This window comes from Sminthopsis crassicaudata, chromosome 4, assembly GCF_048593235.1.
Source record: "Sminthopsis crassicaudata isolate SCR6 chromosome 4, ASM4859323v1, whole genome shotgun sequence".
Taxonomy (NCBI): domain Eukaryota; kingdom Metazoa; phylum Chordata; class Mammalia; order Dasyuromorphia; family Dasyuridae; genus Sminthopsis; species Sminthopsis crassicaudata.
The window spans coordinates 23518065-23545339 of NC_133620.1; the positions used below are offsets into that span (position 1 = coordinate 23518065).

Consider the following 27275-nt stretch of genomic DNA (forward strand, 5'->3'; position numbering starts at 1 on the left):
CACCCAGGACAAGTCACCTAATCCTGCTTGCCTCTATTTCCTCATCTCTAAATGAGCTGGAGGGGGCAGCTAGGTGGCGCAGTGGATAGAGCACCAGCCCTGAATTCAGGAGGACCCGAGTTCAAATCTGGCCTCAGACCCTTAACACTTCCTAGCTGTGTGACCCTGGGCAAGTCATTTAACCTCAGCCCCAGAAAAATAAATAAATAAATAAATGAGCTGGAGAAGGAAATGGCCACCCATTCCAGTATCTCTGCCAAGAAAACACCGAATGGGCCCGCAGAGAGTATATATGACTGAAATCACCTGTACAATAATGTGGTTCCCTCAGGGAGCCGTAACTTCTTGATGGGTGACCCTACCAGTACCCAATCTTGACTCCTCCCTGACTCCTTCAGTGGTTTCAAAGGTTGCTGTGGCCAAAACCCATTGATTACCTGGTTTCCAACCCTCCGGTGCTGACCTTTCCCACTGCCCTCTGTGATAAGGCTTCTGTCAGTTGTCTGGCCCCTCCTCAGAGCTTTTGCAGCTGAGAGGTAGACTCTGCCAGTTTTTCTAGCCCAGGGGCACGAGCCCGAGAGAACCCAGAACCACCTCAGCATCATGACGAGATGTCCTGATGAGCAGAACTTTAGTGGAGGCTAGAGAGATATATACCTGTATGTGTTTGTGTACATGTATACATCTAGTTAGTAACTCTCTGTTAACTAGAATATGCTGGGGATCAGGAGCCCCAAACCTGAGCCTCATAAGAACAGCTCACATCTTTGTATTTTCTCACTCAGTCCTCATGCACCTGGGAAAGGTGCAGATGCTGTGAAGGTCTCTGCCCCCTTTCCAAAATGGCATCCTGCAGTCACCAGCTGGGTGAGCGTCCAGAAGGCTTGGGACCGACTCTTAGTGCCAGGGCTGCCTTCCCAACTTGTTTCTCTTTCATTCTGGATAAACAGGAGTTTACTATGTTCTAGTGCACATTTTCCAAGTCTCTCTGGGCAAGGGTTCCAGAACTTTTTTTTTCTGAGTAAAAATTTAAGTGGTAATTTCCCTTTTTTGTTTTTCAGTTGTGCCATATTGACTGCCAGGCTGAAGGGGGGATCCCTTCATACTCTTTTGCTTTAATGGTGATGTTTTTTCTTCAACAAAGAAAGCCCCCTCTTCTTCCTTCCTATTTAGGCAGTTGGGTAAGTGTGCGCTTGCTCTTGCCTATATTTAGGGAGGTGGTCCTGGCTGGACTGCCTGAATATGTGCTTCTTCTTGCCCCCATTTTCCCCTTTCCCCTGCCCTGCCCCTCAGGTGATGGCTACAGCCATTTGCTCTGAGCATCATTCTGTGTGGAAACCAGGAAAGCTCAGGAAGAGGAGAGAGGAATTTTTGCCCTTTGAGTGCCCCACAGACCCGTAGAGAGAGCGCTTCATTGGATCTCCCATCAGTACTGGGAAGCAGGGAGGTTAGCCCCATTTTGAGCAGACTGAGCTTAGGTGGGCCTTGGCCCACAGCTGAGTGCTGCGGCACCCACTTGTTTGGTACAACAGGAACATGTGAGATGAGGTTGAAAAGGAGGGGCAGTGCCATCCTATGGGGAGGCTTGAGTGCCAGGCATTGGAGTTTATGTGGCGTTTGTCCATCAAAGATACCGAGCTAGAGGAGTTCTTAGAAACCTGTTGGTTCTAACCTCCGGCTCTGGGGATAGATTTCAGGAGGGTCTGTGAGCTTGGATTGGGAAAAAAATTACATCTTTATTTTCATTGACTCTAAGTGAAATTTAGCACATCTGTGTATTATTTAAAAGCATGATTCTGAAATTGAGTCCTTAAAGGCCTATGGCATCAAAAAGGTGATCGGCCCCTCTCCCCAGCAGTATGAAACCAGAGTGGGGCCCAAAAAAGACATATTCTGGTAATGATGTCAAGGCTGGAGGAGAAGCGCAGGGAGAGAGAGCGGGCAGTGGACCAGTGGGGGGCTGTGAGGAGGCCCAGCCTCAGCTGTGGGGGCAGGAGAATCCAGAGGATGGAAGGGTCAAAGGTAAACTCCAAGGTGCCCAGCCTGGGAGTAGAGGTGAATGGGGGTACCCTTCACAGAGTAAATGGTCATGTCAGAAGAATGAACAGAGAGAGGAGGAAAAGGAGTTCCCCTTTAGGAGCCTTGTCAAGTCACAGCAGAAATATGGGGCAGAGGCTGGTTACCCTTAGTTCTGTTTGTAACCTTCTCTTTTGACAGTTAGCAGAATCAAAACTAGGATTGGTGGAGTTGACCTCCAGGTGGCTAGGGCCTGGAGCTGGTGAGCTAGAGAGACAAAAGGAAAAGCCCTGTGTGTAGAACAGAATAAGGAGAAGAGGCGTGGTTCAAGGGACTGAAGATCACATAAGGAGATGGCCCTTTTAGTGGGAAAGAATGAAGTGAAAGGATGCGAGATTGTGGGAAAAAGGAGACCTTTAAAATTCTAGTTCTTAAGAGATCACAAGGTTTAAGATCAACTTGTGTGGCTGAAGTGGGATGGAGAAGACATTTGTTATAGTTGGAGAAGTTGGGTGTTCAGTTTGACAGAGGGCTTGTCAGTATATTCATTGGAGATCCCCAAGTACAATGTCAGGACTTAGGCTGAAGAGGAGGAAGGTGCTAGAGTCACAGCATAAGCAAAGCGGCCTAGTGATTACTGAATGGGAAGGGTGAGGTGCCAGCAGATTGCATGGACGTGGGGGAAAACCAGTCTGCGGAGGGGGTGGTGAAGGACTGGCCTTGAAGGGGCAGTTTGAAACAGCATCCATATAATTCTTCCTCCTGGCTGTCAGAGGTCAGGGAAAATGGGTCAGGAAGGGCCTCCAGTGGAAACAGGTCAGATTTAATCCGGACTATCTCAGAGCTCAAGATCAAATTTAGGAGGTGGACTTTTTGGCGTGTGCACCTCTGAAGTTTGTCTTCTGTGTTGTGGTTCCCTGAGTGCAAGGGGCATTTCAGAGCAAAGATGTGCCTCAAAGCTAGCATCCCCCAGGAAGTGGCTCCTCGGTATGGCAGCTCTTAGAGTGCTTGTGTTTGTATTTTTCTCACTTTTTCCTTCTACTTTATAAGCTCTCTTCACTTTCAGTCTTCCTCAGTTACTGGCCCAAAACTCTGCCCATGGTTCTTAAATGTTGTCAATTGAATAGGTATGAACAGTATTCAATGACGTGTACTCATTTGCAGGTTTTTTTCCTTTGAGAGGTAAAATTTTGGTTTTTCTGTTAGACTAAGGTCCTTTTAAATTACTTAAGTTGACCGGCTCGGAATACTTCCATTTTAGATTGAAGGCTTTGACTCAAAACGAGTCGATGACCACCAACTGAAGGGCATTGAAGACGAAAAGTTTGTGAAGTGGGAATACAAACCTATGCCCAGTGGGCCCGGGAAGAACTCAGGTGCCTCTGAAAATAAAGCAAAAGCCGATCAGAGAAGCGGCAGCAAGAAGCCTACCAGCTCAGAAATAGACTCCCAGAATGGTGCTGCCAAGGAGAGACACGGCAAGGTGAGCCTTCCCCACATCCGTGTAGCCTTGGGGGTGCCTGCTCCGGCTTGCTCTTTCCTGGCTAGGCTTTCTAAGTCCTAAGGGCCGATTTCTTATGGGTTACATGCTCCCGTGTGGGTTTGGATTTGTTTTTTAAGCATTGACTTACTTTAAATTAGTAGCACTGAAAGTCATAGTTTCATTAGCTTGGGTGCTCCCCCTGTAACAACTAATTAGTGACAGACAGAATTAGACACCATGTTGCAGACCTTCTGTGCCCTCTTGTTCAGTGCATTCTTGCCAATGATTTCCCATAAATCCTCCCTAGAGGATCCGCCAGATGTGTCTTTCAGGGGCACCCATCCATGACTATGGGGCTCTCAGCCTTTTCTGGAGTGTGTCAGTGTTCATTGCAGCCAGGCTTATGTGACAACAAATATCTTTTCTCTTCCAGTCTCCTTTAGCGTTGGAAATACCAAATCAGGTATCCCTGGGACAGTTGTGGTTAGAGCTGTTAAAGTTTTACACACTGGAATTTGCTTTGGAGGAATATGTCATAAGCGTACGGGTACAAGAACTCTTAACACGAGAGAACAAAAACTGGCCTAAAAGGCGAATAGCCATTGAAGGTGGGATGATGTGTGTTCTTTCCTTTAGAAAGTTTCATTTCTGTGTCACTTCTCGTCTGTTTTCTACTGCAGCATTGTGAACTCCTCAGTGTCTGTGCCATGCTTTGTGTGCCACGAGATCACCATGTCATGTTCTCATCGGTCCGTTTAACACGTGACCCGGGAGGTCTCGCCCACAGTTGTGCTTTGTGTCTGAAAGGTACCCATCTGATAGATGAGTGCACCTGATGTTGCGGGTTCTGAACAGCGATCTGCTCCGGGTCTCTCTCTCTCTCAAAAACACACACACACACACACACTCCTCCTCCTAGAAATAGGAGGTGTGGCCCAGTGGGGAGCAACCAGCCAGCATTGGGGGAGGGAGTTTGGCCACCACTAGCACTCTATATTAGGTCCCAATGAAAGTGATGATGATGATAATGATGATGATGATGGTCGTGGCCGAGGCCTAGAGCTTCCGTCTCCTAGCCTGCTCCTGCTGCTGAGCTCTCCTACCCTGCAGAGCACACAGGCTCTTCCTTTAGTAGTGCTCACTACTAAGGACAGTGGGCCAGGTGGGAAATTGGGAGGGAAGAGGAAATGGGTTTGAGCCCTGCCTTAACAGCTGTGTCACCACAAGCCAGTCACTTCCTCTTGGAATTGAGGGTGAGTAGATGCTCTCCCCCTCGTAGAGCTGTAGTGAAGAGCCCATGAGCTCCAAGGGGACACCCGCTGCTGCTGTCCGAGAGCTCAGCAAAGATGGGGCTGAAATTGCTTGCCTCTTCTAGGCCCTTATAAAATGAAGAGTTCTCTTAGTGCAAATTCTGTGAGGCTGTTTGCAGTGGGAGTCTTCTAAATTTGTAAAATCTGTCTAGTTAAATTGTTTTATTCTCTTTTACCCTCCAGTTGTCTACTTAAATGGTGGACCCAAATATTCACTAAAGGTGATTTAGACGTAGAAAAATTATACTTGATGTTAACCCCCAAAAAATAGAATATCAAGAACATGAGAACATGAAGCCCATTACACAGAAAGTAAGAGAAGAACTTAAAAAGTCAACATTCAGGAGTTTGAACTCCATAACATTTCTTTAAACTTAGAGTAGGTAATTGAATCATGGTCTATAATTTTAAGTATTTTTTCCTCCATTTATACATTTTCTCACTGTTAGGCTGGCACCTATTACTTTCTGCCCTTCTGGCTCTGGTCACCCATTCACCCAAATGAGCTTCTCACATGCTCTCATAGAGGAAATCTGTACTGATTGCAGCATGAGGGCTCCCCATTAGAGAGCATTTTAATGTTTACAAAAGGCTTCCTCACAGTCATTTGGAATAGAAGTTCTTGCCCATCCCCATCTTAAAGACAGAGAAGCTGAGATGAGAGCAGGGCTGCTTGTCCAATCCAGTGTACTGCAGTGCTTGGGACCCCTGACCCTTTACTTCCTCTCCTTTTGCAGCCAGAATAAAGAATCAGGAAGGACAAGAAGAGTTGTCAGGGATTTCTGAGCTTAACTGCTGGGCTCAGGAAGATTTCTTGTCTCAGTTGCCAAGACCAGAGGCCTCTTCCCTGGATTCTTTTTACCCGCTAAGCCTGAGAAAGTTCATCCTGTCTTTTGATGATGGTTTGGGGAAAGAATATCGGTTTTCTTTTGGTTTTAAAAAGAACCCCTTTACCCACGGCTTTTCTCCATTCTGTTCATAAATAGCATGTTTCTAGAAAAGTAAGTGAAAATAAGGTCACTTTCAAATTATATAAGGCCATAGAGATTATCATGGAGAAGGACTTTATGAGTAATGTGGCTAATTTAAAGATGAGGGAACAGGGGCTCAGAAAAAAAGGGGCGGGGGGTGCCTTGCTTACAGTCACTCAGCAGGCTCTGGGATGCCAGTGCTCCTCTGTGTCTGTGCCAGACTGCCAGGGGTGGAGGTAATTGCAGCTTTGTAGGGATTAACACTAGTATTAGCTCTAATTCGAGTATAGCACATGCTGGCCGCATTTTGTGTGCATCGAGGACTCTTTCAGGTTGCCATCGCAAGCCCTCAGGATTTTGTAAAGAAGGGGTGCAGTGAGACCACGCTCTGGGACTCTGGGACTCACTTCCTCCCTGAGGTGATCTCTCAGGCTGCCCTTTGCAGCCGAAGCTCCCACGGACCTAAATGCAGTGTCTTTAAGGAGAAGCTGCAGCCGGACTCTTCACCTGCCTATGGCTGCAGCCCGCCTGACTTGCTGGTTCTTGTTTCTCTCTTTGGTACTGACCAAGTTTGTAAGTTTAGTTTAAGTCAGTGCTCCTCCCTCTAGGATTCTGAACGCTGAAGCTTCAAAGAGGGAGCAACAGGTGGAGGGCAGCAGCACGGGGGTCTCTAGGGAGATCAGTCCTGTGTGCCACCATCTCAGCAGCCACCTTTGTTTTCCTATAGAAAGAATAAAATTAACAAATAGCAAATAAAAGGAGGAATGAAATCTCCATTAAAACCTTAAACCCTGAACATTTCACAGTTTACCGTTGCTGTTTTGACATAGCCAACTGTGTATATTGTCACTCTGACTTTGGTTTTCTTTGCATCACTTCAGATAATGGTGCATTTACAGTTTTTTGGGTTTTTTTTTTTTTTTTTTTTTTTTTTTTTTTTTTTTTTTTTTGGTCCTCTTCACATGTCATTTTTATGATGAAATAATATTCCATAATGTTAATATGCCACACTTTAGCCATTCCCTATAACTAAATTATTGGACATAGATAGTGTTTATTACAAATAAAGTGACTGTGAATGATTCTGTAAAGAGGTTTCCCCCCTTTTAATAGCATCCATAGAACATCAGTTCCAGTCACATTGTATGTTTTATGAGTCTTGCTTATTGGCAGATTGTCCCACTTCATAATTACACTAGCAGTTTTAGAAGGTGATCCTTTCCCCACAGCCCCGTCCATGTAAAATCTTACTGTCTTTAACCAATTTTTTGAGAGGCAGTACAGCGTAGGAGGTAGAATGCTGGACCTAGTTTAGATTTACCTCTGACCCTTAAATTCACAAGCAAGCCGTGTGGCTATGAAATCTTCCTGGGCCTTTGGCACCTTTCTTAGACTATAAGCTGGTGATGGCTTGTGAAATGTGTTGGTGGCGAGAGTTCCCACACCATGGAATCACAGGTCCATCGGTGACGTTTCCGTATAAATGGCCTTTGTCCGTTGGATGGTTATGTTGGAGAGTACCTTATCATTGTTTTAATTGGCATTTCTCTGATTATCAGAGAATTGGAACAGTGTTTGAAATTATGATTAATGATTTCAATGCACTGAAGAAAGGTCATCGCTTGTAAATTTACATTAGTTCCAAATGTCACATTTTTATCAGAAGTATTTACCACGTTCCTCTTCACGTTCTGTTTTGGATACAGTTGTTTTTGTTTGTTTCTTATTTGGTAACTTTTGGGGGGATTCATTTTGTTTTTTAACACCAATTCCCCATAGAGTTCCTCCATCCTACCTTCCCGTATACAACCAGGTAAGCAAAGCTAGCCAGTAGAAAGCTTGATTCTGACTTGGGTGTATATGTGCACATCCCCTCCCCTCTTGGACCCCCAAAAGGAAGGAAGTACTTCTAGAATCATTCACCTGAAATCAGTATTGGCCAGCTGATAGAAATGGGGCGGGAGGGGGGATGTTTTAGTGTTTTCTTAATTTACTCTGGCTATGTTATTCTCATGCGACTTATTTGGCCCCATCTCAAGTCACAGTTTCTCTATTTCTGAAAAGTCCTCTCTTTTTTTGCCTTTCCTTATGGAGTATATAGTTATATAATATACTTGCTGTAAAATCTAGTCTAGTTTTAATTATGTAACAAACTAGTTAGATTCCATTACAGTCATATAGCATCTAGCATATAGCAGTTTGTTGAGCTGTACCGTATCATTTTCCCCAATCATTTGATGACTTTTTATGCTACTTGCAGTGGATAAATGCCATTCTTTTTTCTAATCATTTTTATTCTAAGGCTGGTTTAGGAAAAATCTTTGCTTTAGGAATCTAAAAAATCTAAAGTGTGACTCTAAATTCATTTTTCAACATGAGGCATCCAGATCCTTCTTCTTGGGGTCCTCCGGAATAGGCTCCAGTTCACGTTATCTGGCCCTGGGATGGGGTCTTCTACTCTGTGGCCTGGACTTCTTTCCCAGTTTTTCACACACTCCCTGCCTTTATTCTAAACACATCCTTTTTGTCAGTGCTGTCCATCTTTCACCTCTCCACAACTTGGTCCAGATGGCATCTCGTAGGATCCTAGGGTTAGAGATGAGAAGCACATGAGGGATCCCCCTTAAGCACCCCTTCTCTTTGCACACGACAAGATTTAGGGAAGTGACTTGTCTGTGGTCACACAGCTCAACAACTAGCAAAGACGGGATTCAAACCCAGTGCTTGTTGCCAGAGGCTCCGAGCGACCCATGGCACCTCCCGGCTCTTCCCGGGCCCCCCTGCTGTGAAGGAGCATCGCTTGGTTCTGCTTGCACGTTTCATTGTCCTTTGTCTGGTTCTTCGTGTATGGGCCTTTCTCCCTGCTCCGTGGGCACAGGACCAGGCCTTACTGTGAGCTGAGAGAGTTAAGAGCTAAGGCTTGGATTTGGAAGTGCCATTTAGAAACACGTATTAACATGCTGGCCTTTTTCTTTTCCACTAGACCCTTTTGCACTCAAGAGGAATGTTGCACGGAGTTTGAATAGCCAGATGGTGTTTGAATATATCCTGGAGAGGTTCAGGACAGCCTATAAATATTTTGCTTGTCCTCAGAGTAAAGACGGGAATAAGTGTAAGGTGGATTCCAGGAAGAAGGAGAGGGGGAAAATGAACAGCAAGAAGCCTGCAAAGTCTGGAGACGTGGGTGCTGGAGGTTGCCCTCTCCAGGGGGAGAATGCAGAGAAGACCAAGCCGGGAAGTAGGTGTGGAGCACACACTTGTCAGTCTGATGAATGTAACGAGCTGGAATGCACCTCCCCGAGATGTAGGAAGGATGTGGGCCGCCTGGGAAAGAAACTGGACGCAGCCGACTCCAGCTACGACGAGGACGCTCGGGAACCCGGGACTCCAAATGACGGCGATGAGCTGGAGCCAAAATCCCTGGAAGAGCAGCCCGATGTGGAGCCTCCAGAGCCCTGCTCGAAAGAGGAGGTCAGCCGCCAGTGTCGCTGCCGTGAGCACCGGTCACGGGACCCAGACACCGTCAGTGACCCAGAGGGGACCCCGCTCAGGCCAGACCTGGACACAAAGTGTTTGCCACCGGCTCCCTGCACTGACACTGACACCTCAGCTACCTCTCCCCACTGCCAAGCTCCGGCAGAGGCCTCTGACCTTAAGGACGAAGACCAGCCCTGCCCTCCCGAAATGCACTATGTGTTTGATAAGTTTATTTTGACTTCTGGCAAGGTAGGACCCGTTCCCTGGTCACTGGTGGTGCCCTAGTGGCTCTCTCCTCAGTCTGTCCCTAGTTGGTCATTAGCCTCTGTCCTGGTGCTGCCACTGCTCTGGAACCACATGGCATTGTCCCCACTCATTTACCCAACAAACGAGTCCTGCTTTTTGCATTTCGAGGGATAGTCGCTACTTAAAAAGTCATTTTGTCACCGGAAGTTTCAATGCAAACCATTGGGCTTTCCCTTCTCAGATTTCAGAGAACTGAGTCAGTTTATCTCATGGCAAAATCAAGCAGCCCCTAACGTCGTGCTTACTCTCCCTAAGTGACATGGTTTCTTCTTTTTTTTTTTTTTTTTTCTTTTTCACCATGATAAAAGGATAGCGCATATTCATAGAGCATTTAAAGCTTTCATGTTGGTTTATGGTTGGTAATGCCCCCAATTGGTCAATTGGAGAGAGCAGGACTAGAAACCAGAGCTTTTTGGTAGTCAAATCTTAGCTTTTAAACTTAGTTTGAGGGTTCGAGGGTATCTCAAACTTGCCCAGTTGCCTCAGTTTTTCTCTCTGTAAGCAAAGGACAGTCTTTGAAAAGGAACAGTCTGAAAAATGAAGTGCTTTTTGCAGGAGAAACATAAGCACTGGTACCCAGATAGATTGTGGTTAGAGCCACAAGCCACCCAAATCTGTCTCCGGGGGATCTCAGGCAATCTTGGGGTACAGATGAGTCTTCTCATCCATAAATGGGTCAGTTAGACTCCTTGGTCCTCCAGGAACCCTTGATCTGAAATTTATGATGCTATGATCCAGGAATAAATTCTGTCATCAGAAACTTGCTTAGTGCCTAGGAAATCCTGTTGAAAGTAAACTTTTTAGTCAGCTCATTCTATACTACTCCATTCATTCAATAAGCATTTATTAAGCAGCTAGTAAATACTGTGCAGCAAGCCTTATGCTAAGTTCGAGGGATACAAAAAAGAGAAAGTACAGCCTCAGACCTCAAGGAGCTTATAGTCTAATGGGGCAGCAACACATAAACAGGTTATCTGTCAGACCAGTTGTATGTAGGACAGAGGCGGAAAGGCACTGACATTACGAGAGATTAGCGAAGGCTTGCTGCCCAAGGATTGTATTTGGGGCTCGAAGGCAGTCAGGGAGAGATGAGGAGGGAGAAAGTTCTCGGCATCGAAGCACAGCCAGGAAGATCGGAGAGTCGGCGGCGGGGAGCCTGGTGTGAGAAGCCTGGAAGGGGGGTGGGCACAGTAGGCTGTATCTGGAACTGCTGTGATTGCCCCTGTCGCTTAGTGAATTCGGTGTGGTGGCAGTGGCTGGGAAGAGATCCTCAGCAGCTGGCGCAGTTGTGCCGAGCAAGGGCCGGTCCCGAGCTGGGGGCAGCCTCAGACCAGGGAAGGGAGCCAGCTGGAGAGCTGCGGCCAAGGGCAAGTCAGCCAGCCTTGGACGGTGCCCCCTGCAGGAATAGGGAAGGTCCCAGAAGGGGGAAAGGGAGTGCTTTCGGTTGTGAATGTACTGACTTGGAGCTGTTGGCCTCAGAGTGAGGCGGCCGAGGGGCGGGGGCGGGAAAGGCAGAGGCAGAATTTACAGCCACAAACCTGGTGCCATCACCAGGGGAAGTAGCATTGAGGTTGGGGGGGGGAATCCGAGCTAGAACATGCCCTCCTGGAGGAGGAGCCAGCAAAGGGCCCAGAGAAGGAACCATCAGAGGGAGCAGGAGAACAAGAGAGTGACTGGGAGGAGAGAGTGACCAGCAGTGGGGGAGGCTGCGGGGAATGGAGAAAAGGCCACTCTTCGGTAAGACATCAGTTTTGGTGGAATGGTGTGGTCAGATGGCAGACTGGAGGGGGGAAGAGAAAGCAGAGGTTCCTTATGTGCTTTCCCATGGGTTCAGAGGAGATACAGGTTTCACAGGGATGGGAGAGTCAAGTTGGGGTTGGGGGGAGCTGTGTGGAGGCAGTGGGGAAGGAGCCAGGAGAGAGAAGATTAAATAAGTGACAAAGTGAGGGGTGAGAATGGGATGGAATGGGGTGAGCTGTGCAGGTACAAGGAGTAGCCATGGGGAGGAGGAAGAAAACTGCTTGTCCGACAGTGGAATGAAGGAGAAAAAGGCAGAAGAGTGACGGGAGAAGAGGGAGCTCACGACCACTCTTTCTATAAAATGTAAGGCAAGGTTCTCCATTGACAGTGGGGGAGGGAAAGCCACAAGAGGCTTGAAGAGGGATGAGAAGATTTGGAAGGGTTTGGGGCCTGGGAAAGGGCCTTGACAAGGGAGAGGTGGTAGGATTGCCTTGCAGCGGGGAGGACCCAGCTGAGGTCATGTGACAACACAAACTTGAGTGGATCTGGTTCCACCTTCATTCAGCATGTATTATAAGAGAGAAGCTGACAAGTGGTGAGAGTGATCCAAGGCAGAGGGGATCAAGAAGAGGACAGTGTAGAGTTGACCTGGTTTCCCAAGAGGACAAGATAGAGAGAAGAGAGAGTGGCTAATGCCGAGGAGATGGCCTGGGAGAGAGTTGTGAGCAGAGTTGGCTCCTGTAAGGGGGGAGATAAAAGGTACCTAGGGAAAGGAGAAAAACCAATAGATTATTATTTCTTCATCCATAAAATTGGCACTAAAATTTAAATTTAAGAAATGTGAAGGAATCCATGGATCTATTCGCTAAAGTGAGTTTGTCATGCAATGGAAAATACGTTTCTCGGGGTGTAATTTTCCTGGAAGGAGCAGAAACAGCTGGGGCACAAACAGCCTGGTAGGTGGGTGGCGTGATGACTTTACTCCAGATCCAGAACACCGTTGCCATGTAGTGCAACGGGGAACTGCTTGGATATCATGCTCTCATGGGCTGCTGTACCTCCTAGTTAATTGGGACTTCCAGGGGGATTTTCCCCTCCTGGTTTTATTAACTTATCGTACATGCACTAATTTTTCAAATGCATTTAAACTCCAAGTAGCAAATTAAGAGTAAAGGTGCATAGTATTTTGCCAAGTCAGATTGCTCCAGATGTTGAATATGTAACTAAAGTACAATTACCATGAGCTATAATTCATGTATGCTAAAATAGACATCGTGTAAGCTAAATAGAATCTTAAGGAAAACAAGGACATTATTGTCTAGTGACAAACTATTACACTTTTCTTCCTCCATCCTTAAGTACCACATGGAGTGCAATGACAAGGGATGGATTGCTTGAGGAAGTGTGATTATAGAAAGGAGGACAGTCTTGATATAAATCTCTTATTTAACAGTAAGTGTAAATACTTAGTACAGTGCTTAGCACATAGTAAGCACTCTATGTTAGCTGCTATTGTCATTATTATTGCTTTGATTTACTTTTGGGGGTGGGGTGAGGGTACAATTTTTGCACTTGGATTTGCCAGCCCCTTGTCTGAGACCCAGAGAAGGAGACGGCGGGGTACTGTGTGCCCTGACCCTCTATCCTCACTAGATCTTTCACTACAAAAAGGATGGTGTCATGGGGAGCCCATTACTTTAAAGTAGTCTTGTTTCATTAGTTACCAGAATATTATAGACAGTGGCTTTTTACTTCAGCTGCTTGATTGATCAGCTATTTATTTAGAGTTAATAAAGACACTTGAATTATCCATGCCCTTTGATTTTTTTTTTTTTTTTTAAGGAATACTATTTTCTGGACCCCTTTTTGGGCCATTTAGTTACTTAATATACGTTCTATGAGCAGCTTTGGAAAAAAAGGAGATGGAAGCTGTTGGCTTGGGATTTTTTTAAAAAATTCATTCTGATTCTTAGTCATGTATACATACATATATATATATATATATATATATATATATATATATATATATATATGTGTATGTGTATATGTGTGTATATACACACACACATGTGTGTATATATATATATATATATATATATGTATGTATGTCTATGTGTTTCCTCAGCTGTTTAGTACAATTAAAGCTGAAGTGTTCCTTTGGACCCATCTCTGAGGAATTCCTGTGGCTGGGAAATGATATTCCAAAGGCTTAGTAGCTTTTCTCCCTCTTTTGTGTTTGTATGTGTGCGTGTGTGTGTTTCCTCTTCAGCCTCCAACTATAGTATGCAGCATCTGCAAGCGAGATGGGCATTCTAAAAACGACTGCCCTGATGATTTCAAGAAAATCGATCTCAAACCGCTACCACCAATGACATACCGATTTCGGGATATACTTGATCTAGTGTGTAAAAAATGTTTTGGTGAGTACATTTTCATGAAAAATGGGTAGAATCGGCCCCTCCCACTTTTCCCCTCCCACTTATTTCAATAGAAGCTCGAAAAAAAGTTTGATGAGTATAAGTAGTGGTTTGTGGGCTGGAGAAGACACCCGGGAGTCCAGCTCGGAAGTATCCATTGGCTAGTCAGCAAATGTTTAAGGCTTTTGTGTTCCTCTCGTATAAGTGCTATCAGAGAAAGGTTTTGGCCCTTACCTTTGAATAGGGGAGGAAGGCCTACTTGTAGCTGCATGAGCAAGAAGCAGGATCGGGTCTATCCTCCTCTATTTGGAGGATAGGGAAATGTTGGGCCTGGCTGCAGGGAGGAAGGCCTGTGCTGAGAAGCAGATGAATTCAGTTGGGTGTCCCATGAGGACGGGGGTAGGTGCAGGGTAAGTGGTGGGCTAGAGAGGAAAGAGGAGACGCTGTGATAAAATTTTCTGTTTGCCCCTTGCCCTAAACCTTCATATCAAAAATGAAGAAATGGAGCAATGTAGAAGTTTTAGATTTAAAAAAATCAATTGTTTTATCGTATTTCATTGTTTTTAACTTTTCTTTTCCTTTTAGATGAATTATCACCTCCATTTTCTGAACAACAAAGCAGGGAGCAAATTTTAGCCAGTTTGGAAAGGTTTATTCAAAAAGAATATAATGGTATGTTGTTTAGATTTGTTATGCATTGTTTTGATTTTTCCAGTGAACTGTCTTAAATACATGGGGGTATATTGTCACATTTGGGGAGAGAATTGTCCACTGGGATGCTGGTGATGAGGAATCGGCTCTTAGCTTAGTTTATATTCCATGCCCTGAGATGTTTGTATGGGAGGTGTTGGTGGAACCTGGGTCTCAGAGTCTTTGCCAGGGATTAGTCAGTGCATTAAGCACCTACTGTGTGCAAGTCCTCCCCAGGGATCCACTCAGTCCCAATAATGTCCCTCACGACTCCCCCTAAGCTTCTGGGACCTGTGATTCAACAAGGGCATCTGAATTCTGGTGTAAGTGTTTGGCAGAGTGAAGTTAAATCAAGACAGCCTGGTAGTTTTTGAAGGAGTTCTCAGGTCTGGCCTGAGAGAGGCATTGAGTTCAAATTCTGATTTTTTTTCCCTTGGCCTCTGGGCCTGTTGCGACAGAGCCTTTGAAGAGCCCTTCTGGTGCTCTCATTCTTTGGTAGAACACCCAGCTGATAAACACTTTGGTGAGATAAATTGCTTACTTTCGGGAGAAATTCACCCTTGGCAAACCAAGAGTGATTCTTAGCAGATAGTGATTTTTCAAGCCTCTCAAATTCTACAGAAGGAGTTGAGTTGCTGCTAATAGGAACAAGTTTAATGATGATTTTCTTCAAAGAAAGAAATTAGTCTACTGAAAGAATTCAATTTGTCCTCCAGAAACAACCTCAACTTAAATCTGTGCTTTTCTTTGATAGAATATTTTTAAGACAGTAGGTACATTTCAAAAATCCATTTCAGAAGTACTTAATCTGGCCAAGCAGTATGCTAGGCATTTAGATTGCAGAAGTGAAAAAAGACAATTCCTCTACCTCAGGAATTAATTAGGAGGAGAGATTATAGAGATCACCACATATGGGATAAAAAGCAAGTGAACGACTGGAAGAGGTCTAGGAGGGCTTGTCGAAGACAGCAGAGCAACCTCAGGAGTCCTCCTGGAGAAGTGGGTACAGTCCACAGCTCAGCCTGTGTTCCTCCCTGCTCTGTCACACTGCCTTGGGGAGGGCAGGGAGTCCTGAGGGAACTTCTCTGCAGCTTCAAGAACACAAAGAAAGTTAGTGCTGAGCGACCCAGCCTGGAATGTCTCCAGGTCCTTGCAACTGCCCTTGAGATGCTTGGGAACATTAGCTAAATTATCAGCCAGGGCTGCCCCGTGGGGCCTGGCACTCCCTGCTCTGGGGAAGGCAGCTCTCTTCTCCTGTCCCACTGAGGAACAGGGGGCACAGGAGCAAACTCAGCCTTCCCAGTTGGCCCTCCTTATGACCCTTTCTGACCTGCCCTCCAGGGCCCCCGCTTCGTTTCATGATTTTTCATTAGTTTCCATGTCAGGCCTGACAGCATCTTGCAGGATGTTGCTGCCTTTTGTCATACAAGAGTTTCACCCAGTCCTCCCCATTGATCCCACTTTTTAGAATGACTGGTACTGAGTACACAGTACTTACACATTTTGATTTCTTCTTCTGATTAGAAAAGGCCAGACTTTGCTTATTTGGTTCCTCGAAGAATGGATTTGGGTTCCGTGACAGCGATCTCGATATCTGCATGACGCTCGATGGCCATGAAAATGCTGAGGTATCCCTAAGTCTCGGCGGGGGGGGGGTGGTTTGTGTTGCCGTAAGAAGCGCTTGTGTCCATTAGTTCAAGAGAATTCACCAAACATTTGTTAAACTCCCCTAGTGTATGACTCCCTGAGGCTGGGTAAAGACATCCCACACTGTGGGCCTGGTTCTCCAGAAGCACCAAGGAATACGGGGCAAGTGCGTCCTGATGATCCACAGGCCCAGCCCACGGGGCTGCTAGCGTCCTGAAGAAGACTGGCCGTCTGTAGGGCAGGGATGAGAAGGGAGCACGCTAACCTCCAGAGAGAGATCTAGAGGTGGCCATTCTGACTGGATCTGGAAAGACTGTGAATCTAGGGCCTGAAGAGCTTTAAAAGCTAAGCAGAACTTTTGCATTTGTTCTAGAGGTAGTAGGGAACACCGGAGTTTATTGAATAGGGTAGATTGCATTATCTCTCCTGCCTCTGGGTATTTTGACTCCTCCATCAGAATGTGTATTGCGAGAGGGTGGGGACTTTCTCAGCCCTTAGCACCTGGTCTGGCACCCAGGGCTTAATAAATGCTTGTTGACTGACTCACTCACAAGTCCTCATCACCCCCTGTCTCTTAGTTGGGTCTGTTTCAAATCTTTTTTCTCTCTGACCCGCTGCCACAGCAGTTTTCCTGAAGCCCACAGCTGACTTTGCCCCTCCCCTACTTAGGAAGCTGCAGTAGCTCCTTGTTAACTCTAGAGCTAAACATTCTCCCTTCTCAGAACTCCTTCCTCGCCCTGTTGTTATGGAGACCAGACACCAGAGCATGTGTAAGATGCTGTCTCCGTGCTAGCTCTTGTTACCATCCTTTTTAAAATGTCTATTTTGGTGTAAATTGTAGAGAACACATGATAAACATTGGCAGAGTGGTGCCTGTTAATGGGTAGAAGATGTAAACACACAAGTTGTGGGGTCACACCCAGCAACAGAAGGTTGAAGGCCCCTGCTCCGGGGAGAGGCAGTGAGGTCTGAGCTCTGTGCCCTGGGACTGTGATCTGAGAAGGGATTGGAGGCCGAAGGTGTGGAAAAGTAGAAGCGGGCACATGCAGTGACCGGGTGACAGCAGGCACTGAGGGCATAAGGATGGAGGTGCCCCGGACGGCAGGAGCTGGGGCCCATCGGGGTCAGAGCTGACACTGCCAAAAGCCACCCCTCTTAGGGGACACTCCTGCCTTCTCCTTTCATCAGGTCCCGAGGAGCTCTTTCCCATTCTGTGAGAGGCTGCAGGCTGGCAGTGATCCCACCTACGCCCACTTCTGGGCTGCCTGCTTCCCATCCACATCATGGCAGGGAAGGAGTCGGCAGAGGGGGCGGGCCTCGGGTTTGGTTTTCTAATCCAAGAAAAGATTGTCCTCAGAGCTGTTTTTACCAGAAGATGTGATGTATTTTTAGTCGCTCTTTCTGTATTTGCTTCCTAAAGCAAAGCTAAGGAGAAGGGGAGAGAGTCTGTTCAGCCGTTATGGAGGAGAGAGGGAAGGGGCTCGGGCGACAGGCTTGGTGCTGTTTCCAAAAGACTCTGGGTCCCCCGGTGACAGCATTGTCCGTCAGACTTTCTGGGAGTGATCCCATGATCTCTTGGCTAAAAGGGGAAATTGGTTCATTTTAAAACAGATTACTGTAGGGATGAATGGTTATGCAGGGAACATTTCTTACTCCCGGTTCTAGAATCAGAACCCCGTGGGGAACCCCATTACGCAGCTTAGCAGCTTGTGACACGGAAAGACAGTTAGCCTGTCAATGACCCAAGGGCTGTCCCATGCCTGGCAGAGACCTTGAGGACGTTGTTGTACCACCCAGTGTCTTGCCTGCTTTCAGGGACCCTGGCATGCAACCCATCCCCCGATCGAGCCGGCAGTAGAGCACGTTGCCTTGGGTTGGTGATTGGTTCCCTGGAGACCGAGGCAGAGGCTTAGCGCGCCATGCCCGGCATGGAGTGGGGCTTCAGTCAGTGGCTACAGGCCTCTGAGGTGTCCCTTTTTAGTCTGCAGATTGTTGGGCACAGCACGTGCTGGGATGTGTCCGAGCATAAAGAGCCACGTAAATAGTACATGTTTAGACAGGCAGACCTTGGCTGGGTGACCCTCAGAGGCTGGAGCTGACCTGGGACATGTGGGCATGCCCATGAAGTCACAGGTCCTAGGGCTGTCCCACTTCCGTGTGTGCATATCAGCAAGCATTTATTAAGCACCTACTGTCTGCCTTTAGGAGGGGCAGAGAAAGGCAGAAGCCCCCCAAGTCACTGCCTCCTGGGAGTGAACTCCCTGCCATGACCATGATTGTGGGGGGGGTCTTTACGGGGTTCACTGGTGGTCTTCTCAGCAGGAGGACCCACAGGGCTCCCTGTGAAGCAGCCAGTGGCAGGGGGCTCCGAACTGAGTCTTGCAAAGAGCCAGGGAGGCGGAGGCTTCTAAGCATGAGGAATCCTATACACACTTCGTGGTGCTTCCTGGGGATGCTGTTCATGGTCATCTGGCTGAGGCAGCACGGGCCCCTGGCCAGGCTGCGCTGCCACAGAGTGAGCGGTCTGTGGTCACATGGTATCTTTCCCCTCATTGGATGGCTGGGAAGCCCCTGTCTCTAGCTGCATTCGTGCTGCCTCTCCCTTTCTCGAAACTCAGCGCTGGAATGGATGTGGTCCTCCATTTGCTCTCCAAATGAGTGCGCTTTTGCCTACTGTATATGGCACCAGTTAGTCTTTGGAGTCCACACTGGATCAGTACATTGTGTAGTTTGGATGGATAAGAATCCAATGTTAAAAATTAATCATCTTTTTTTTTTTTTTTTTTTTTAGAAATTAAACTGTAAGGAAATAATTGAAGGTTTGGCAAAAATTCTTAAGCGACATCCAGGTATGAGTTTTAAATTTGGGCTCTGTGTGTATTGTTTGCATGATGAACGTGATTTCCCACACTGAAATCCTGTTTTAGGTTTAAAAAACATCTTGCCTATAACTACTGCCAAAGTGCCTATCGTAAAATTTGAACACAGGCGGAGTGGACTGGAAGGAGACATCAGCTTATACAATACCTTGGTAAGTTTTGAGCCTGGGCCACAAGCTGCCCCGGCCATTGTCGCCATCTCCCTCTTAGGACCTAGGAGAAGGGACCCCCAAATTATTGGTGCTGACCCGAAGGCCAAGATAGGATCTGGGGAGAAACCTGCTCATCTTTGTGGCGACTGGTTCTTCCTCCAGCGAAGTCCTGGGAAAATAACGGCTTCCTCTTAGACAAAGGGCCACCCGGGGCCCCGAAGCGGCTCGTATTCTTTTTACCAGTGACTGAAATGGGCCTGAGTTAGAACGGGTAATAGCTAGCTCAACACCTGAGTCGAGCCATTAGGATCTGGATGGGGGAACATGCTAGGCCAAATATGATGCGACAGAAAGCAGCTTAAGCATCTAGTCCATTTAACAAAATGAGCTTGGCAGGTCCAAGCTGGGGGGGGCGGGGCCAACAGCAGAAAAGTTTGGAGGACTTTAGCAGAGTGCAAGCTCAGTTTGGGTCCATGGGGCAGGAGGCGGCACTGAGAGAGCAGGTGAGACCTTCGGCAGAACTCGGGAGAGCCCTCAATCCCCTGTTCTCTGCTCTGGAGAGATGGCACATGGAGCCTGCTATTTACTTCCAAGCACCACATTTTAGGAAGAAGCCTGAAGCTGGGGCCTTCCTGGAGAGGGCAGCTGGGAGGCGGAAGGGCTCAGGATTGTGCCACTGGGGAAAAATATAAGCATCTTCTCTATAGGACTTAATTAAAAAAAAAAAAAGTTAATAAAACTATATAAAAAAAGGAGCTGGGGATGTCGACCCAAAGAAATTTGGTGTGAGGAATATCCCTGAGGTTGGGTGGGGTATGCTGCTGAACTGGAGCAAGTGGTTTGGGGGTAGGGCGGGCAGGAGGATGGCAAAGAGCACCCAGCTAAAGATCAGCAGGGTACAATTGGCCTTTCTGAGCCAATCCTGAACAACTCCCCTGGACACCTCAAGCCCACCGAGCTCTTGGGGGATGAGTGCTTCTGATCCCTAGTGTACTACTGAGAAAATGGAGGCCGGGAGGGGCCAGGTGGCTTGTCTGGGTTTGTGTGGCCACTAACTGTGTGAGACAGTGTCTGAACTCGGATCTCCTGGCATCCATGGGAACCCTCACCAATGGGGCCCCCTGAAGATCACTGAAGATGCTTTGCTAACTCACTCAAGGCCCAGCTTTCTTGCCCGGGCCCGCCTCCTCTTTGGAGCTTTCCTGAACTTGGGTTCGTCAGGACCCAGCCCCCTTGGTCTGCATCCCCGACCTCTCCACCTCACAGCTTGGGGGTGCTTCTGAATCGTGACCTCTTGGCTCAGATTTGAACATTTCCAAACTCAAAGCTTTTTGTTTCAGGCTCAGCACAACACGAGAATGCTGGCTACGTATGCAGCTATTGATCCTCGGGTGCAGTACTTGGGATATACCATGAAAGTGTTCGCCAAGGTACGCAGGTGGGGAGCGTGGCAGCGTGCCGAGGCCTCTGGAGCCCCGAGCTTTCTCCCAGGGTCTTCTTTATTTCACTTCATCCTTAGAATTCACCTTGCTGGGTTATCTCTGCCCTTCTGAGGTTTGTGCTACTTAGGGACAGAGAAGGGAAGGGATGGTCTGTGATATCTCCCTCTCCTTCCTCTCTCTCATTCAACCTCCCATTTTTCTCCCTTTTTTCCCCCTTTTTCTCACTCCTTCAACCTCCTTTCTTTGACTTCCTCTTCCCTTTCTCTCCCCCTTCTCTCTTTTTCTCTCATTCCTTCTTCTCCCTCTTTCTCCCCCCCCCCCCATACACATCAAAGCTAGTCCATTTTCCCCCATTTTGGCCACACTCAGGCTTGTAGTTCTTGCTCCTGTTTTTGCCTGGGAAGGTCCAGGTGTGAGCCATGCACAGTAGTATCCCTTGGTTATCTTTTCTGTGGCTGGGCTTGGTTCTGTACATCAGGCCTCACCTGCAGTTCTTCCAGGGGACATTTAAGGTAGAGGCACTGCTCCAAGGGGAGGTTGGTTGGACTGGACTGGCTCTGTCTGGGATGGTGAAGCCCTTGAGAGGGCCTGATGGGCCTGTGCTGCCTGCCCCATGGTGATCCTGATCCACCTTAGCTTTCCCTCTCTGCCCACAGAATGAAAACTAGATGAGACTTCAGTGCCTGGCATTCAATGCCCTGGCAGGCCTTCCTCCTGCCTTTAGAGCTCTGGTTGCTGATCTGTGGAAAGCCTGCTCCCTAGGCCGTGGGAGCTCATGGAGGATTCTGTCAGTAGATTCAGTCCTGTCCAGGCCTCTTTCTTTTCCCCCCTACTTTTAGAAAGGTCTTTTGCTAAAATTCAGCTCAGACCCCACACTCTCTTCTGCACATTGCCAGCCTGCTTATGTCCACAGTGTGCCCTTTAGAACACTTGCAAATGTGACGTAGTGGCTAAAAGCATTTTGGAAAAATCTTGAAATTTGCTTCTGGGTTTAGAGCTTAGAGGGTCCTTTTCCCTGAAAATGTCGCCCTAAAGAGGAAGTTTGGTTCCCTGGGAGGAATGTTCAGCGTTTGGAAGCTCAGTGTTCAAGTCCTGACTGGTGTTGCCACTGGGTTGAATCTGTCAGGGGAGCACTGCGAGAGCAGCCCCTGAGCTGGGGGGGCCCCGGGGGGCTGGCTCGCCATCTGATCTCGCTCCTGACTTGCTGCCCGTGCTTTTCTAGCGCTGTGACATTGGCGATGCGTCCAGAGGAAGTTTGTCTTCATATGCTTACATCCTCATGGTGCTGTACTTCCTGCAACAGAGAGACCCCCCTGTGATCCCTGTGCTGCAGGAGGTGGGTGTTTGCCAGAGGAGGAGTCCTTCCAGCTCGGACGGTCCGGTGGGCGTTAATGTGTGCGATCTGTAGTGTGTGCTCTGAAGCGCTTTATGAAGTTTTCCAAGGCAATGAGTGAGGTAGCTAAATAGCTGGCCTGCTGTGTGACTGTGGCCGGCCAGGTCACTTGACCACTGTCTGCCTCAGTTTCTTCATCTGTAAAATGGAAATAAAAATAGTGCCTTGCTCTCAGGGTTGTGAGGCTCCAGTGAGATCACATTTGGAAGGCACTTTGCTGGCCGTAAAGTACCCTGCCATTACTGCCATCATCATTATTTTATTACTACAAAATACACCAGACAGAATGTGAAATCAAGACAAAGTCTATGGCATGTGCTGGGATTTTAGCTGAACCCACTTTTTTTGCTTCTTCCTTGGATCTTTTTCCCTATCTCAAGCTCTCTGGTGGCCTGCCTGCTCCAGGCTGTTCCAGTCTGACAGATCCTGAGACGAGTGGCCTCCCCAAGGGCAGCCAAGTCTGACAGGATCGCAGTTTTGGTCAGTTCAGTGTTTCCTTTGAAGTCTGGTGGACTCTGAGCCTGCTGGGTTTTTTTTCCCCAGATCTGTTTTCCCATGTTTGCTCTGACTAAAAGAGCAGCTTGTTTTTGCTCAGATTCCCTCCTAGAGGGTGAATCAAGAGCCCCAGTTTAGCGTGCTAAAGAGTGCCCCTTTTCTTCCTCGCTCATCTCCACCTTCTCTGAAGTCGCTCCTTTGAGTCACCTCCTCAGCAGTGGGGAGAGTCCAGTCCTGGTTTCAGAGAACGGCGTTTACTTGGAGGTGGGAGGTAAGAAGCACAGCTATTTGGGGAAGTTATAGGAAATCTCCGAGTGGAGAAGCATCTGATGAGTGTCATCTGTTCCTGACTATAAATACAAAGGATTTCCAAGTGCACTGGTTAGTGCCAGCCCCTGGGGTGCTCTCCCCCTCCTGCGGGGAAAGATTCTGCAGGATCCCTTTTCGGCAGAAAGCGTTATAACTGGGGGACGGTGTCCAGTCTACAAACCCAGGATTGATACATACCCTTGGGGGAGACGGACGGGGTGTGCCGGGGTGATCACACAAGTATGCAAACGGCTAAGAGTCATGGATTCCCAGACTACCCGAGCAACAAAAGGCTTTAGACGACAATCTCATAGAGAGGGCCAACTCTTGAGGCAAGCTTGCTTTCTGTGCCCAAATCCTGTGCTTCTCACTTGAAACTTTGCTTTCACCCAGTTATTTTCTGTAGTCTTGTTGGGAAGGAAAGGCAGCCTCGTATATGAAAGAGTATATGTGTCTAACCTTTGACCCAGCATTGCCACTCGTGCCCCAGAGAGATCAAGGGAAGAGGAAAGGACCCTCAGACTCAGAAATATATATGTGGTTGTGTGGGGATTTTTCTTTCTGCCCATATCTGTAAGGGAGATTTTTTTTTTTTTCATTTTAGTGTGGAGGGAGAGAGAAAGAAAAGAGATTCATATATCTCCTATAGATATGAAATAAATAAATCTCGATATCTAGCTATACACACATAATTTCATATGCAGTGTGTCTGGTGTCCATCTGTACATACATGCCTAGCTGTTTATATATGTGACACGTCACATAGACATTTTTACAATTACACACACACACACACAGCCTAAACTCAGAGTTAGGATAATTGGGTACTAATTCTGGCTTTGTCACTCAACGCACAAGAACACAAGAATGTTGGGAAATCTGCTGACTCTTCCTTAGCAAGATGGACAAAATGCTTCCCCTCCCCATCTCACAGGGGCATTGATGAGCCAGGTCTCAGGCCAGATTCGCAGCTTTCCTATATTATTTGGATCTTCTTATCCTAGTACAATATCCTTAACCTGTCAGGAAGATAGTTTCAAGTGTATATCATTCATTAACTTTTTAATACTATCCTGTCTCATGTTTATTAGAAGCATTATTACTATTATTATCTTTATTTGGGAATAATTTTAAAGTAGCTAAATGTACAGCCCTAGAGATGACCCAGGAAAAGTTTCTGTGAAATATCCAAATAATTGGTTTGTTTCCCACAGATATTTGATGGAAAACAAATTCCCCAGCGAATGGTGGATGGATGGAATGCCTTTTTCTTTGACGACATGGAAGAACTGGTAACTTTATATTCTTGTTTGTGTTAGGATTCATGCAGAATTTTTAGATCTGCTGCCCCTTTGCCGAGGACTCCTAATAAATTTCTCTCTCCCTCCAGAAAAAGCGTTTGCCTTCCCTGGGCCAAAATACCGAGACCCTGGGGGAACTCTGGTTGGGGCTGCTACGCTTTTACACTGAAGAATTTGATTTCAAGGAATACGTTATCAGCATCCGTCAGAAAAAGCTGCTGACAACTTTTGAGAAGCAGTGGACATCCAAATGCATTGCGATTGAAGGTAACTGCCGCGGAGGCTAGTGTGTGGGTTCAGCCATTGGCCTGGGCCTGCAGGAGGTCAGCGTGTGTTCAACCGAAGTGTGTGTGGGGGGGCGGGGTTTAAATTTCTCAATGTCAGTAAAGGCCTCCTGTGAAGGCTTAAAAAAAAAAAAAACAATTTAGTGCTTTGGTTTCTAGTGATAAACTGGTCCTTGGAGTAGGAAGCCCTTCCCTTATTTCCCACAGAGCTGCTTTTAAAGCTTTCCAGGCTCTAGACCATATTTCTGAGCCCATCAGCCATCTGTGGTCAACTCCTTTAGTTTCTCTTCTAGTGGTAAAATTGTCCTTGTGCAAAAGCTTTGGCTAGTTTTAAAGCACTCAATTTTCCCCTCTGTCTCCTCTGTTCTTAGACCACTGAGAATGTCATCAAATCAAGTAACTTTCCCTGCTGTAGATTAGTGTTTATTCCACCAAGTCCCCATTATCTCCTCGGGCTTTGGCTTCCCCCCTCCGTCTTCTAGAATTGTCCGGTCTCTTCAGCCCCCAAAGCAGCCTGTATTTACTGTCTACATATATGCAATCTTCCTTTCAAGTGTAAGTTCCTTGAGGACAGGAACTTGGTTGTTTTTCCCACATTTTACATGTAATAAATCCTTAATCTGAGAATGGATAATATGCCCCCAACCCCATGAGAGCAACTGGTACTGTCCCTGTAAAAATGAATCCTTAGGGCCTTTACTGAGTGATGGGTGCAAAAGTCTTTAGAAGCCATGCGGGACTTTGTGTTTGATCCTGGAGGCGATGGGGCTGACGGGGTTCGACCCGCACTTTTGGAAAGTCTGCTGGGTGATGGGACAGACGAGCCATGAGGAGGCCGTGAAGGCTGGACAAGGGTGGGAAGCTTGCTGAGAAGTGAGCGGTGTGCAGGAGAAACTCTGAAGGTTGGGTGGCAGAAGGAGCCTGAGCAGGGAAGGCTGACTTGGGGGTGGGGATGCTCCTGGGCCCCAAGGCAGAGACCAGCAGGGACTGCTTAGGGAAGGTGGGCCAGGAAGGGCATTTTTCAGCAGAAGGAAATCCATCATCCTTGGGATTGGGAGAGGCATGGTGAACCAAGCAGCTCTGCCTTGGGCTCCAGGCCAGACAGGGAGAAGTTGCCTCTGTTTACTTAGTGATCAATAAATGGTCAATAAGCACCAGCTGTGGCCAAGTGCCTACCGAGGCTGAAGGTACAGGGCTGCAGGAGCTGGTTCTTGTCCTCAAGGAGCTTTCATTCTAATGGGGGATACCCCCCCACACACACACGTGTGCACACATACATGGCTTAAATGGTTAGTGGGAATGGGAGGGGACAGGGGCAGGCAATTCTGGAGAAGTCCAAGCGTGGGGTTTCCCACCGCCCACTCTAGCCCTGGTGCCTCCCCTGTTTTCTGACGGATGGTGAATGCTTAAGGAAGGCTTGGGTCGGCCGATGGCACTTAAAAGTCATGATTTCTGTTCAGCGTTCTTAAAAAAGGAAATCCTTCTTTTCCAGATCCTTTTGACTTGAATCATAACCTTGGTGCTGGAGTATCTAGAAAGAGTAAGTTCTGAATGATTGCCTCAGTGATTTTAGAACAGGGGAATTTCAGTATTTGCATCTTAATCTACCTTCTTTTTCCCTCTCAGTGACTAATTTCATCATGAAGGCATTTATCAACGGAAGGAAGCTTTTCGGCACCCCTTTTTATCCTCTTGTCGGAAGAGAAGCGGTGAGTCCGCGTTCTGGTGCTCGGCACCGGGGATCCCTCCACAGGTTTCTCATCTTGACTGTGTTTATGTAAAATGGCACTCCTTCTCCCTCCCCTGTCCCGCTCTCCCCTCCCTCTGCTCGGAAGTCAGAGTTCATCAGCACGTGGTTTTCTTTCTAGGAGTACTTCTTTGATTCTAAAGTGTTGACGGATGGAGAGTTGGCTCCCAATGACCGGTGCTGCCGTGTGTGCGGGAAAATTGGGCATTACATGAAAGACTGTCCTAAGAGGAGGAGGTGGGCAAACAAACACTTGGCAGAAGCTCGAGTTGCCAAAAGATTCTTGGGCTAGGGGAGAGTGAGAATAGGTGGCAGCTGAGGGGTTGGGGTGAGCGGGGAAGAGAGGGGCGTTTATAGCAGAGAAAGCTGGCGATTCTGAGTGGCCCTTTGCCAGGAGTCTGTCTCGGCTCGCACGCCCACGTGCGGCCCTGTGCCCCAGCCCCGAGATGATTGTATCTGTTGCATGAAACAGCAGAGATTTGTATGCTTTAGACCAGGGCTCCCACCCAGGGGCACAGGAGACTTATCGAGAAGCCATGGGGAACCACTGGTAAAAAGCAGGGTTAGGGAACGAGTGTCTCTGCTTGCTGGTGTGGATCTCCTCGGTAAACTAAGGTTTCCTTTCCAATTGGATCCGGTGTCAGGGGAAGCTACTGTCAGTGAGGGCCGCGGCTCAGGAGGGGATCGCGCACGTGGGCTTAGCTTTCATTGGCCAAGGCTCCTTAGAAATACCTATCCATACAATGTTGTTGGCATCAGCGCTTTACTGTTTAGGCTGAAAAAGAAAGAGAATGAGAAAGAAGACGAGAAGGAAATGAAGGACGAAGACAGAGAGCTCCGCGAGAAGAGATGTTTTATCTGCGGAGACGTGGGACACGTCCGAAGAGAATGCCCCGAATACAAACAGGCTCGGCAGAGGAACAACGGTCTGGCAGGTAAACTTGTGGGCTCAGGTACGCGGCAGTCTGCGCAACGGAGGCGACCCCCAGCCCCCCGCCGCTGACGGGACGGCTCGGGGAGACAAGACCCCGCCTCAGAGTCCGATGGGAGAGAGTTGCGGTGACTCCGAGTAGGAAGGGAGCAGGCCTTCGCGGGGCGCTTGGTGCGAGGGCTTGGCTTAAAGGTCGTTTCTAGTTGGGGGAGAGGACGACGAGCCCGTGAGCGGGGCCTGAGGATGGCGAGCCGTCCGACCTCCATGGCTGTTTCTGGCGGTCAC

General features: G+C 47.6%; 1 protein-coding gene across 6 annotated transcripts in view; it reads left to right on the forward strand.

The window, feature by feature from the left end:
• Positions 1-27275, forward strand: part of TUT4 (terminal uridylyl transferase 4) — a 65458-nt gene that overhangs the window by 32012 nt on the left and 6171 nt on the right. For 3 of the 6 annotated variants that reach the window (XM_074265919.1, XM_074265921.1, XM_074265924.1), the window contains 17 exons: positions 1062-1181; positions 3278-3499; positions 3933-4107; positions 8764-9506; positions 13573-13723; positions 14306-14392; positions 15935-16038; positions 18849-18906; positions 18985-19088; positions 20429-20518; positions 21753-21866; positions 23942-24019; positions 24118-24295; positions 25805-25852; positions 25939-26021; positions 26181-26296; positions 26819-26994. In XM_074265919.1, coding sequence (XP_074122020.1) covers positions 1062-1181; positions 3278-3499; positions 3933-4107; positions 8764-9506; positions 13573-13723; positions 14306-14392; positions 15935-16038; positions 18849-18906; positions 18985-19088; positions 20429-20518; positions 21753-21866; positions 23942-24019; positions 24118-24295; positions 25805-25852; positions 25939-26021; positions 26181-26296; positions 26819-26994 — 2647 coding nt within the window. The remainder of the gene's footprint in view (positions 1-1061; positions 1182-3277; positions 3500-3932; positions 4108-8763; positions 9507-13572; positions 13724-14305; positions 14393-15934; positions 16039-18848; positions 18907-18984; positions 19089-20428; positions 20519-21752; positions 21867-23941; positions 24020-24117; positions 24296-25804; positions 25853-25938; positions 26022-26180; positions 26297-26818; positions 26995-27275) is intronic. The other 3 variants (XM_074265920.1, XM_074265925.1, XM_074265923.1) reach the window with 2 other exon arrangements.